The 14,828-nt window shown below is 38.1% G+C and overlaps 1 protein-coding gene across 1 annotated transcript; it reads right to left on the bottom strand.

The window, feature by feature from the left end:
• Positions 1-6,043: 6,043 nt before the first annotated feature.
• On the bottom strand, positions 6,044-12,191 carry adra1ab (adrenoceptor alpha 1Ab). The gene is made up of 2 exons (XM_056253259.1): positions 11,257-12,191; positions 6,044-6,513 (listed from the first exon to the last, which is right to left on the bottom strand). Exons 1-2 carry the CDS (start codon positions 12,146-12,148, stop codon positions 6,095-6,097), a joined length of 1,311 nt encoding a protein of 436 aa, XP_056109234.1. The 5' UTR covers positions 12,149-12,191; the 3' UTR covers positions 6,044-6,094.
• Between the last annotated feature and the right edge of the window lie 2,637 nt (positions 12,192-14,828).

Raw genomic sequence — 14,828 nt, 5'->3', positions numbered from 1 at the left:
GAACACTAAACACCACAAAACTGTCATTTTAATTTTATGGGTTTTTTAACCGTAACGATAATCCACTTTTTGTGGATGGTGCTGAACCTTGTTCAGCCCAGACGAAGGAGGCATAGTATACAAGTAAAACGCAGTAATAAAAAGGCTTTAATTGGTTTTAATGTGCCTTTCTTAAATCTCGACACGCAATGGCGGAACTTTTCTTGTATAATCTGTTTTTTCATTTACTAAACCTGTCCTCCAGCTGTTTTCTTTTCCCTCATGCACATCAGCAAAATCTTGGCCTGTATCATCATTCTCCATTGCTTGCCTTTTCCTCTATGACTCAACACAGAGAAACACACACAGACACACACAAGCTCCACTTCATTCCAGCACTGGCAAGGTCTAACCTTGCATATTCACTGCTGCTTAGTTGTTATATGCTTAGTGTGTACTCAAAGACACACAATTGTTTGTTCCAAAGTGAGGGAACTACTGAGCCCCGGCCTAAAGGGACATGGGAGGCAAAATATGTTCAATGCTTTTGAATTCATTTTTGCAAAACTTTTGTTCCTCAGAGAAAACTTAGTAATATTAATAATATGAAGTACGAGGGAAAACTGAAAATTTTGCGTTCCCCCAAGAAAATTTGCTAACAAAACTTGTGTTTCTCCTTGAAAGTATCTAGGGGAACACAATACTTTTTACGAAAGAACACAAATGTTTGGCAAAAAAAGCGTTGTTGTTGCACCGCGAGACTGTCTTTCTGTTGGAATGAATGTGTATCTCAAATAGAGGGTGACGCGAGGTTAATGATTCATTCTGTTCACATGGACTTATGTATTAATGATGGCGGTGAGAGGGGTCACTGGCCTCATAAAGTATATCTGCTAGTCATCACCTCATGACTGTTATTATTGTTTTCGCTCTTCCTGTTTCTTGTTCGTTTCTTGCTGACCTCATTGCCTTTCTACTGTTACTATGACGACTCTTTTATTTGTGATGGCAACACATTACACATCGGAAGCATATGCCCTATAGCAACCCTTCTGAGCTTGGTGCTATTAAAACAACATCGAATGGCTGGACACTTCAACTATGTTGTGATTACAGTGCAACACAAACCATTATATGTACAGTAGTACCCACTTTTCCAAAAGAGAAGCTGTCAGAATCTGTTGTGTGCCTTTCTTGGTGGCACGTTTTTCTCTGGATTGATAGTTTGAGAGACAGCAAAAAAAAAAAATCCTATTTGGTATTTTTCTCTTGTTAAACATCTGTTACACAGGAGCACAAATATTGGAGAAGGAAAACTGAGTTAGGCTAAAGTTATAAGGGAGTATTGAATTAAGTTTTTTTTTTTTCCTCCACACATCATGGACCGTTTTTATTTCGTTTTTAACCTGAACAATGTTATGTGTATGGTTTGCCAGTGTGTATTTTTCACATTCAAGCGTACTTTATTATTTTTCCACAATTTTGCTTCTCAATTGAACTTAATGGCTAGTTTAATTAATGATGTTTATTTAAAAAAAAACAAGACAAACATATTAAGCTAATTATTTTATTTGTATGGTGTGGAAATATGGCATAAATTGAGAACAGAATTGTCCTATGTGAGTTTTGCAAGTCTTTTCCTTGAGACATCTTGAACATATGCAAGAGTTCAAATAAAACATGCCATGAGCATTTCCTCTGATCCCAGAGCAGCTGTTGGCACTAATACACACACACACACACACACACACTTTGCTATGTGTGCTTGAATGTTCTTCTATGCGTGGTATGTAATCTATGTAAAATGCAGATGGGAGCTGAAAGATGGTTCAGTCTGAGGTTGCCAATGATTTCTAGTCCCGCCCCTCTCTTTCCCCATTAACCCCAGTCCAGAAGTGAATCTGTTGTGTACTGGTGTTTATACTGTTGGCTGTGCTGTTTGAGGATGTTCGCTTGCGCTGAAAAGTGTCTAATCCCTTGGATGGTGATGTTACAAAAATGGAAAATTAATAAAAGGGGGAGAAAGGAAATATTTTCTCTACTCTTTCTTTGATTTTCAGCAATATGCACAATATGAAACATATCAGGAAACCAGCAAAGACCATGTTAAAGCAGACAAATGAATCTAACATTACTGAGTCTTTTAATATTATCATCAATATGACCAAAGGCATAGGCTAATATTTCAATCCAAGTATTGTTGTAAACTGCAGAAACACTACTAGTGATTCAACATCATCGTCATATATATATATATATATATATATATATATATAGCCTATATACAGTGGGTTCAAAAGTTTCCAATTAAAACACAATATAAAAAAAATATTAAAAAAAGAATTCTGGGGTCTCAGTTAACATTAGAGCATTATGTTACATTACTTATTAACCTTTTTTGATGTTAGTTAAAATACAATCAATTATTGTTTGTTCATGTTAGCTCACAGTGCATTAATTAATGTTAACAGATACAACTTTTTATTTTAATAATGTATTTGTAAATGAAATTAACATTACCTAAGATTAAGCCTTTGACGCATAGAGGTCACTAGTGGACAGCTAATTAAAAAGCCATTTTTTGCATATGCACGGGTTTTGATGGCACAGTTGCACATCAACCTCTATAGTGGACACTAGTGCATCATCCTACACACTGTCACCAAGTGGCAAGCCTCTGTATGTGGAATTTTTGTTTTCTCCAAACCAAGATGGCCGACTTCCAGTCAGAAATGCCAAGTTGCTACGGAATATCCATCCATTCTGACTCAGAATTTCTGAGATTAATGCAGGTAAAAAAAAAAGAAAAAAGTGTAACATCAAGTTTGGGAACAAAGTCTGATTAATCATATGTCCACTAAATTGGGCATCATGCATCAAGCTATATTTCAGCTATTTGTACTATTACTGTGACTGTTGTTCTAGAAAATACTTTATCTGCAGTAACTTTTTTTTGGCTGTAAGTAAATGTATTTGTTTCATTAGATTGTAATTTGCAGTTACATCAAAAAGTAATCCGATTACATAATGCATGTTACTTGTAATGCATTACTTTACTCATATCATCAAAAAAGAAATCGGATTACATAATGCATGTTACTTGTAATGCGTTTACGCATATCGTCAAAAAGTAATCTGATTACATAATCCATGTTACTTGTAATGCATTACTTTACTCATATCATCAAAATGTAATCCAATTACATAATCCATGTTACCTGTAGTGCATTGTTTTACTTGTATCATCAAAAAGACATCTGATTACATAATGCACGACTTGTAATGCGTTACTTTACTCGTTCCATCAAAAATCTGATTACTTAATGCGCGTTACTTGTAATGCATTACTTTACTCGTTACATCTAAAAAGTAAGTGTCAGGGAGTCACTGGTAATAATAGGACCCAAGCGCAGAGATGAGCAGTGAATGTTTATTTGACAAAACGGGAATCAATGTGCAACAGGTGAACAGTCCCACAACAAATGTTTGGAAAGGAGATGGGCACAAGATTAAGCAGCCAGCAAGCCAGCATACCAGCAGTCTGTGGAGTCTCGGGCTGGACAGGGTGGGACTCCAACACACGGGAGAAACAAGACACAACAAGAACATTCAAGACACTCAAACGTCAAATACGTACAAGGCAGAGCAAAAAACTAGAATAAAGTTACTGATAAACTACTCCTATAAAATCTAAGGAAAAGAACAAAACAACAGCCAAAACAAATAACTAGAGAAAGCTAAGCATAAATCAGTGTAAACCCAGGCTAAATAATAAAATCAAAGAAAAAGCCAAGGTAACTAACTAAAAAGTTAACCAAAAGCAAGAACTGCAAGGATACCAGTAACTACTGAGAACTCTAGAGACAACAACATCCGGATAAGAATTGAGACAAGTCTATGACATAAACGCATCACAATCCAGCAGAGACATGAAGCAAGGAAGCACAATATAAAGGGAGTAGAGCACACGAGGACCAGGTGAGTACAATTAGAGAAACGAGGTCTAGACAAGGACTAAACGAGTGTGCGCCCCAAGGGCGTAGATTTGGTTTGAACATTGGGGGGGTTGAAGTTTGGGTATGCCTCCTGATATTGGGATCATGGTATAAATAATGGGGGGGGTTGTAATGCATAGATTTAAATATTGGGGGGGTTATATCCCCCCCATCCCCCCCACAAATTACGCCCCTGTGGTAAAGGGAAACAAGGAGGCAAGACAAGGGGAGCACATGGCCAATATAAACAGAGAATAAGCCATGTGCTCAAGCACAAAACACATGGAAACATTTAACCCTCTGGGGTCCTTCGGCCCAAATGGACCCGAAGCATTTAATTTTTTTTTATTTTTAAATCATTGCTTTATCGGAATGGTCCGAAATTTGGTGACTTTGTTGGTACTTGGCATATGAACACCCCAAAAAATTGGGGACAGGATTTGAATAGTCTAAGTGGTTGTAAAAAAAATAGTCACACTCAGGACCTTCGGGTCCAAATGGACCCGCATAGGAAATGAATGGGAAATTGGCAAAAATGTGAAAATACAGAGTTATTTTGTGCGTACAAACTACAAATCAGCCACGATCCAGAAAAAAAGCACACAACAGTGAAGGGGTGAATCTATAAAACATCAAGAGTGCAAAACAGACACATCCACACACACACACACACACACACACACACACACACACACACACACACACACACAAACACACTTTTATACACATACACACTAATAAATTCAGATTACATATGGGTTTTTGAATTTTTAAAATGCTCAGTTTGTCCACCAGATGGCATCCATCTCATTTCAAAAATTGCTTTCATGAGGCCTAGGCTTGACTCTAAAATGAAATACAGCTTTAAAAAAAAAAAAAAAAAAAAATATATATATTTTTTTAATTTCTATTATATTCAATGGGGAAAAAATGGGTCATAATTATTGCATTAATATTAATTATAAATCATTTTTATTTTTGAAATTATCTCAAAACACCAAAAAAGAAAAGAAAAAATATTATAAAAAACAAGTAAAAAAAAAAAAAGATGATTTTTTTTTAATAAATATTAATCCCACCCTTCCGGCGCATTTGGACCCGAAGGTCCTGAGTGTGACTCTGAAATGAAGGACCCCAGAGGGTTAACAAAGACAGAACAGACAAAGCTGCCAGGGCAGAGCTCTGATAATCTGATCATGTAATGCATGTTACTTGCAAAGCGCTACTACACACTGCTCACTTCAGATGACTTTTGAAAACACCTGATTGCCAGTTTTCAGTTTTTTGTATATATTTGATAGTTTTCACATGATTTTATAACATTTTATTCATTGCTTTGTTAAATCCACACAGTATAACTGTGCTATTACTGTATTATACAGTTTCTCTTCAGATAAAACCAATACAGTCCACTCAAGTGGACATCTGAAAATCTCTTTGAAAAATATGTGTATTAAAAAAATAAAATCTTGTTTTTCATGATTAGAGCAATAAAAACACTGGGGGAAAAAACATGACTGTGGTTCATGCATGAAAGGGTTTAACAATGCTGTATAAGTATCATATTTAGAGATAGTTCATGCTAACTAATGTAGGCTGTTAACTAATGCTAACAAATGAAACCTTATTGTAAAGTGTTAACCAACCATTTGAAGAAACCTTTAAGACTTTATGAACTTTTTTTAGATTTAAATGTTCAGTTTTTTAAGATTTTATGAAAAACAATGCAAAACACAAATTTTTTCACATTTTCTTTAACTCAAATGTGTGTATTTGTATTTTTAAAAGCACAAGTTTTGAAGACCTTCACAAGTTTTATGAATTTTTTTTACAAAACAATACAAAAAAACCCCCCCTAACAACAACAAAAATAAGCTGTTTCAAATGGCTCTGTCAACAATCATTGCATTTACCAAGCTGGATTTTTACACTCCAAATGTATGAATCCTCACAGTTTTACACTTAACAGAAGTGCAGCTGCATATTATAGATGTTGCCACAAGGTGGCGCTCCTGTATACAAAATCTTGCCAGATCCTTGGCAATGTCTTGTTCAATTCCACAGTAATGTCTTTGTAAAATACCGTACAAAGGTTGCCTTTTCATTCTTTCAGAAATATTTCATAGAGCCTCACCTTCCATCTTGCAAATGGAAACTTGATGAACTTTCAGAGTCAGAGATGTGTCAGGTGAATTCAGAGCACTGTTGCTATGTGCATGTTCAGTAAATGAGGACTCATTCAGTATCACAGCAGAAGGAGATTCATTAGTAGTCCTCCAGGAGTCAGTAAATCTAGATGGTAAACCCTGTGGAGATTTGGGTCCATGCAGGTTCGTAGGGTCTCGACAAGAGGCCGGAGGGCTCCAGGTCTTGTGCGTTCTGCTGAGGCAGCGGCCACGGAGAACGTTCTGGAATGCCTTATTGAACTCCTGGCTGAAACACGGGTAGATGATGGGGTTGAGGCAGCTGTTGAAGTAGCCCAGCCAGAAAGTAATTTTGAAGACAGTGTCCGGGGGTCTGTGAGATGGGAAAATTGAGCCTTTGGGGACACAAATAAGAAAAGACAAAATTACTATAGGCTATGCGGCAAGAGACCTCCAGCTTCATTCATAAGGTCACTCCAAGACGGCAGGTCAAATGGTTTCGGGTGTTTCATATTTCCAATGGCTTTGCTTTGATGTGCGCATTTCTTAGTATTCTGAAAGCTTTGAACCAGACGCACAAATGATAATAGCGTCTTAGCTGTCCAATTACTAAGCAGAAAGGCAGATAAATAAGCTGTATTTCCATAAAACATTAAATGTAAGAGCAAATGCTACAGATTCGCCTGCAAATACATTTGGAATACATTCAAAATATTTCGTTTTCTGAACTGCTGTTTAGCATAAGTGTGTTCTATGACTATCAGGGTCAAAACAGTCTGCAATACTTTCTCTTTCTTTCATGATTCATTCTTTCGTTGTAAACAAGCTCATTTAAAAGCAATTTCAAAGGGACCTGCAAGAATTATGTCAATGTTGTTTATGCATAGAGTCATAGTGTGGGAGAACCTTGGGTTGTTTTGAAACGTGTGAGAATAATAAAATATAAATGAAAGCATAACATCTAAAATGTGTTTCGCTTGAAACCAACGTGTCTATCAAATACGCTCGTTACACATGCCTTATTCAGAGCATTAGTTAGCACATATATGTTCTCTGAGTTATTGCAAGTTGGGTTCACCCAAAAGTTGTGTCATCATTTACTCGCCCATATGTTGTTATAAATATGTACTTTATTTTGAAACCTTTTCTTTTCAGAGTAATGAAAATGAATGAGGATGAAGCAGCCGAGCACTAAAAATGACACTAATGTATTACATTTCTGCTGAAGCCATACAACACATTTGTGTCAGAAATAGACCAAGATTTAAGTTATTCAAATAATCTCATTTTCGGCCGTGTATATTTACGATAATCTCCCCTCTGCATTAGCTCTCAAATCTCATTCGTACTTTCACATATTCAAATGGGCACATTCAATTAAGTAGTTTGGCATAATCTTTTATCATTATTTTGAAGTAAAACAAATTATTTAAACAAAACATTGAAAAAAAATTGTCCAACCAAATCAAAGTCGTGTGTTGTGACCAAAATGCAAAAACAAAACAAAATAAGAACATTTTACCTTAAAGTGCCCCTATTATGCTTTTTCTTATGATTTTTCCCCATGTCAATCTGCTGCCAACGCTCCAGTCCAGTAGATGGCGGTAATGCACCTTAAAGTTTGGTTTGCCAACTGTCATTAAAACCATAGACAGTAAAAGAAATGGACAGAGCGATCTCATTGGAACTCAGTTGAGACAGTTGAAGCCCACTTTTAGCGATTTTTGAGAACTTCCGTTCCTGACGCGCAGACTCAGACCGACTCAAACTAAGCTTGATGACGTGAGCAACCTGTCTGACAGACGTTAATCTTCTAGTAGCTGTGCGTGAAAACTGCCAACGTTAATCTTGCAGAGACGGGGAACTTGAGCAAAGAGTTCTTTGGCGTGAGTGAGCAGGAGTAAGAATTCCGTTGCTTTTATGGACTCATTATCTATGGGCTTCTCCCTTGACGGGACGTCCCCCCGATTGCCTGCGAGCTTCTCCTCCTGTCTGTACGGTAACTTCTGTACAGCGCGACAGAGAGTCGAGTGGTTATGACGCAATCGTTAGCCTATTTTTACTAAATCTGTTTCTACGGGGCCATAATGTAACATAGAAGGTAATGGAGCCCTTTATACATTGTCGTGTTTCTTTAGAAATAAATGATGGACAAATGGAGTCTTTAAACGCCTCAGATGTAAAGTTATTCGCTGTCAAAGTGACGCAAAAATGAATGGGAGTCAATGGAAATGCTAACGCAAGTGAAGTTCTGCTACAACATGGCGGCACCCGGCCGGCTTCAACTTCCGGTCGATGGATTACCCCCTTGATTAAAACCAAAAGAAGAAGAAGAGGAAGAAGAACTGCCTGAAATGAGTCACCAGTAATTCCAGTCTTACCCTGCATCCCAATGTACTATCCATCCTAAATAGTATGTGAGATTAGAATAAGTGTGTCCCAAAGCATAGTATGTTGAAAAGAGTATGTCAAAAGTCCCCGGATGGTCTACTTTTTCCGGTAAATTTTCGAAGTGTGGATCCGTGCTCACTAAAAAGGCTAATATTGCCCATGACCCATTGCGCTTTGGAGAACTACAAACACGAGTAAAAAGTGTTACAAAACTACAAAACATGGCAGATATGCGCAACCAACAGTAAAAAAAATATTTGTTTAATGTCATCCGTGTTATATTTCATCTGCAATAACAATGTGGACTTGTATAAAGATCCTTATCATTATGCATTAATTCTCCGCATGAAAGACCCGCGACTGCAGATCTTTGTGCTACTGCATTTCTCTCTGATACGGTAGGAAATTAAATGAAATGTGGAGGATTTTAACTTTGAAAAGATGATTGACAGGTCGGTTTACTGCGACGGAGAGCAACCGTTAAAGACGCAATTGTATGACGTGATAGTATGTCCCAAAGCTTATCTACTCTTCTGCAACACACTCAAAAGTATCTACTTTTTCTTGACAAAAAGAGTACATACTTTTAGAGCGTACTATAAGTAGGTGAATTGGGATGCAGCATTACTTCCTGCATGAACCGAATGAAGATGGCGGCGCATACACATGCAGCGGCTTGGCGCTTTCCTAGTAGCAGCAGTCTTTTTTATCTATTATGCTTACTTGTGTTTTCGTATATGTGTGGAACCGATGCACGGAAATCCTACGATCGACTGGAACTGTTAACCATCAGAGCTTACAAATCAAACGCCACTCCACCGGTGATATTGTTTCCATGCCCAGTGCCCAGCAAGATAACATTTACCCAATGGGGGCATCGGGTCGTTTTATAACAATGTGCATTTTGCTACAAGAGGGGAGAACACTTTAGATCAAGTTTTATACCAACTTTTCAAATGCATATACCCTAAAGCCTCACCATCTCCACACCTTGGATTCTTATTCCATCTTACAAACCATAGATCAGTGGAATTAAGTCGGAGATAAAGTCTGTGCAAGTATGGAGGGAGAACAGTATCTCAGCTCTGAATGGGACACCCTTGCACAAGGAGCTAGTTTAGAGGAATATGCCGCATCAGTCCTGGCATATAGGCCCTGTTTACATCTGGTATTAAGATGTGTTTTTGTCGATCGGATCACAAGTGCACGAAGCTAAATACAGGTGTAAACGGGGTCTAAAACGGTTTGAGCTTGTCCACTTTCGACCACTTCCAGAGGTAGTCGAAAACGCATTCAACCGGATTGCTTTCGTAGCGTAAACACTCATATGGGTGAAAGTGGTCGAACAGCCGCAAAAGAACCCCTGCTCTCCGCCTACTGACCTAACGCATAAACATTATGGTAAGATCGCTAGCCAGACGGGATTTAGACTTTGAGGGCAATTAAGAAGTCTAAAGGTCCGTTTTTTCCGTATTCGTCATTCGGTGGCTCTAAATTGTCAAAACACCTCTCAAAATTCTTGCAACAAACGCGAAAAAACGCAGAAAATTAGACCGATTCAAATATTTTGTATGACGGACAATAGTTTCGGAGGCAGTGTGTAAACGTGATTGACACAGCATGAGTTTGTATTTATTTTTTTCGAGAGTTCAAGAGATTTCCACGACGCATGCGCGAGAACTGAGAAGAGGACGTTCTTCTTCTACTACTTCTTGTTCAGTTCTCGCGCATGCGTCGTGGAAATCTCTTGAACTCTCGTCTCAGGCCCACAAGGAAGAAAAGGAATAGTCGAATAAAGTCGTTATTTTTGTTGTTTTTTCCGCACAAAAAGTATTCTCGTCGCTTGATAAACTTATAGTTGAGCCACTGTAGTCACAAGGAATATTTAAACATTTTCTTCAATGACTTTCTGGGCCGTCAAGTTTCACTCCCTTAGGAAGCCTATGTAGCAGTGATCCAGCTCTCAAATTTAATCACAAATATCTTCATTTGTGTTCCGAAGATGAACGAAGGTCTTACGGGGTTGGAACAACATGAGGGTGAGTAATTAATGACTTAATTTTCATTTTTGGGTGAACTATCCCTTTAAGTCTAACCTACATACTGTAGGTTTGTAACAAATTTGCATAATGCTCGCCTATGGTCTTTACTAACTGGAAGGACCGTCCCTCAAACACTGTAGTTGTAGCTGAGGCCTCGAAGAGTTTGGTTCATGTTGTCGACATGTTAAAACACGCTGCGAAAGCAAATCCACTTTGCACTTCCAAAGGATGAGGACACGGACTTAAATTGATATGGTAAAACCGACACCATTGTTGTACTTAAAATAAAACTTGCCTACTTATCACTGTGCATCAAGTGCTGAGGAAGCTCTGGAGCTGAAATTTAGACATGGTAATGGATTTTTTGTTTCTGATTTCATTGTAAGCGGTAGACCAATAACAACAGACTGGTCCATCTGACCAATCAGAGCAGAGGAAGCTCTCGGAAAGGAGGGGTTTAGAAAGACTGAATCCTTTATCGAACCGTTTCAGACACTGTGAGAAACAAAGTGATGCTACAGTGTATATTATGAGAAAATGAAAGTGTTTTTTTAACTTGAATGCTGTTGTAGAAGACTTCCAAAGCAAATTTAGAAACCTTTAAAAATGCATAATTGGGGCACTTTAATTTAAATTATATTTAAGATTTGTTTTTGTTTTTTGGATGGGCTTTGCTGTGTGTTCACATACATGTCAAGTACTCACTTATGGGCAACACTAGGAAAAAAGGCAGCCAGCAGAGCACGAAACAGCCCACCACAATCCCCAGAGTCTTGGCCGCCTTCTTCTCCTGGAAGAACTTAATCATGAAGGTGAAGTGCGAGTGCTTCAAGTGGACGGGTTCCTCCTTACGACAGTGAATCCGCAGGGTTACTCCGTGCTCCGTCAACCCATTCTTCTGCCTGCTCTTACTCATGGAACGAGTCTTCCGCCGGGCCACCACGTACACCCTACAGTACATTGCCAAAATCACCGCCAACGGCACGTAGAAAGAGCATGCAGCGGAGAAGATGGCGTACCCCGGCTCTTCGTTAACTCTGCACACGGACTCGTCCTCCGGCATTGGATCCCTCCATCCAAACAGTGGGCCTACAGAGATGGCAGCCGAAAGGGCCCAGAGAGCCGCCACTGCCGCCAGTGCCCTTCGACTCGTAGCCCAGGAAGGGTACTGCAGTGGGTAACTGACGGCGATGTAGCGATCCACAGAGATCACGCAGAGGCTGAGGATGGACGCCGTACAGCAAAGCACGTCAAGCGCGGTCCAGGCATTACAGAAATGGCGGCCGAATACCCAGCGTCCCAAGGCTTCAGATGCAGCGGAGAACGGGATCACCACAGAGCTCAGAAGCAGGTCTGCAACGGCCAGATTGGCGATAAAATAATGCGTCACGGAACGAAAGTTGCGATGGCAGGCCACGGAGAGGATGACCAGGATGTTACCCATCACACCGAAAATTATGAAGAGCATCAGCACCAGGCCCAAAGCCAGTGTCTTTGTGAGATCTATTTCAAACGAAGGTATCGCAGTGCAGTTGGGACAATTCTCAGGAAAAAAGGTTGAACTTATGTTATCTTCTGCTGGAAACACGTTGGTCATGACGTCTCTATGCAAGTTACGAAGTTAAGTTTGAGTAGCAAACTGCAGTAACATGTTGTGCAGATGATAACCATCCATGACTTTTAACATGTTTTGTGGTTTCAACTCCAACATGCTTCAGTAGCCATAGCAGTCACACTTGAGGACATTCGTGTGCCATTTAAGTTTCTCAGGTATGACTTTTGATCTTAGCCATCAGCCATCATAGTTTTTATGATCTTGCAACCTTAAAAAGAAAAAAACAGATTATAAGCAGTGTTTCTGACATGATTTTGTTTTTGCACCAGCCCCAGCAAGCAATCTGACTTATGCTAACCCATCTTAAATCAATTCTATTTTTATTTTTTACCATTTTTATCTCCACCATTTTTTGTGCATACATGTTCTGTATCTATCCTTAACTACAAGTTGATATTAACAACCCATAAGTATAACTAAAGTGATTTCAGTTTCACTAAACTTATGAATTAGCATTTTAGCATTGCTTTCCAAAAGTACAAATAAAACAGTAATGGTTCTTGGCTTGAGTCAGGCAGAATAACCTGAAGAAGAAATTCTTATTCAAATGTAGTACCTCAGACAGTAGCTATGCGATTTCGGACACGGGTTCAGACGTGATTCATTCAGAATTATTCACTAATCAGTGTGAATGATTCAGTCCAAGATTGAGACCAATTGTGTTCTATTCAGATTCACCAGTCAGTTTTAATGATTCAATTTGACTGATTGATTCATAAGAACCACATTTCAGTTTTATTGTTTGCAAATTTGTAATTCTTAATGAGCAATTATGGTTCTTATTGAGTTTATGGCTTCAATAATGACATATCATTCAGTCGATATCTTAATTAGTATGTTCTGTTCAGACTGATTCACTGGCTCATTCAAATGAACCATATAGATTGACTGGGGCAGATTGTGTACGGTATGTTTGCTTTTGCATGCAGTCAGTGAGGGGATCACAATTCAGCTGCATGGCCTCACAATTCAGCTAAAATAAATGTTATCATAAAACATATCTCAGTATCTGGCTGTGAACCACTTACGGCTCTGTATGACTGATTCATAATGCATTATGTAATGAGATGGAAAAGTGCTTGGTTCTTCAAGTTAGTATTCTGTGAATTGTTTTGGTGTAGTAGTTTTGCCACAATGCAGACTCAATTCACAAAAGCCTTTTAGGACTCATCTATTTGTCAATTTGTTCTAGTGAACTATAACTGCAGAAGCTCACATACAGGCCAAATCTTTCACTGAAGCAGAGCTATGTCTCAAAAGCATTTCATGCGGTAGTGATTCTTTTCCTGTTCAAAAAACCTTAAGAAATGCAATTCAAGGTGAGATGCCAAAACTGATATAAAAAAAGGCTTTCAAGTTGATTAAGTAAAGCTTGAGGAAATGTATGGATAGATTTATAGACACAGCAATACTGACATCCATATCTTGGCAAGAGCAATATTTCAACAACCCATGGCATGTTGGAAATAAATATGCCTTGTGCGTACAAACAAAACCTAGATAAATACATTAAAACTATAAATGTATGATAAAACAAAAGACTCAAGGTATTTCTTTTTTTTTTTTCATTTGGGTGTGTGCTGACTCAGAGTTTGTATATCATCTGGTGATCCACTGGCTATGGGCCAAAATATACAGTGCCCAAAATCTTATGGATAATGGTTTTATTATTATACAGTGTAATGAATGGCAAATTATGTAACTGGAGCAAACCGCTTCCTGTATTTTTGTTAGAATCAAAGACATTTAAGGGGGTAAGTTGTCACAATGGAAACTGACACTGAAGCTAAATTTAAAAAGAATTAATGGAGCAAGAACAACATAACTGTAAAAGGTAAGTTGTTGTAGTTGACCCTTGTCTAAATGTATGTCAGCTTTTTTGTGTTCAATTGTTACACAAAAGCTACACCAAAAAACATGGTAACACAATTCAGATTGACTTGATTTGATGTCAACATTTGTACATGACTGCTGTAAAGTCACATGATTCCAGTTGGCGCCTCTGAAAGACGATGTCTGTGTTAAAGCTCCATAAAACAGGATAGTATACACACACACAATACCATATGATAGGCTACATGTGTAATATTGAATAAAATAAGTTGCATTGCTCATGATCACAAGACATATCAGTCACATTTGTGTGAGCCCCATTTTGAATAATGGATTGACACACGTTATAAAATCATTAAATAGCAAAATGAAATGAAAAATGAAATATTCATTAATTTTGGTTTCTTATATGTCTGATAGGCAACTATTAAATTATTACTTTGTTGTTTGAAACTTTCTTTATTGGGCAACTTTTTTCAATTGACCAGGAATAAACTTCGACTATTCAAGGAGTGAAATACATGTTCTCTCACTCATCTGGGAAAATATGGGGATTCAATTAGTTAAGACCGTTTGAACGAGACGCTTGATGTATATAGCCTGGCTACAACATTACAGCATTTGTGTAATTAGACTATGACTTAAAACTTCAAGGCTAGCCTAATTGTCTCGGAAATTCGGCAAATTATACACCAACACACTGCTACACTAAATAGCTTAATAGACAACAATTTCACTTTTAAATCGATTAATTAAAAGCTCTTCGGTAAGAGAAACATGTTCTTATGATTCCATAATAATAATTGCGTCTGTCAATCGCATGCTGCGT

Source organism: Rhinichthys klamathensis, unplaced genomic scaffold, assembly GCF_029890125.1.
Source record: "Rhinichthys klamathensis goyatoka isolate OS25496 unplaced genomic scaffold, OSU_Roscu_1.1 h1tg000104l_1, whole genome shotgun sequence".
Taxonomy (NCBI): Eukaryota; Metazoa; Chordata; class Actinopteri; order Cypriniformes; family Leuciscidae; genus Rhinichthys; species Rhinichthys klamathensis.
The sequence above is the reverse complement of the archived record's forward strand: the minus strand, read 5'-3'. Positions and strand labels throughout refer to the sequence as shown.

Coding starts and splice junctions, on each gene's coding strand:
- adra1ab (XM_056253259.1), bottom strand. CDS start 12,148: ATGACCAACGTGTTTCCAGCAGAAGATAACATAAGTTCAACCTTTTTT. Junction 6,514..11,256: donor TTTCCTAGTGTTGCCCATAA/GTGAGTACTTGA, acceptor GTGTCCCCAAAG/GCTCAATTTTCCCATCTCAC.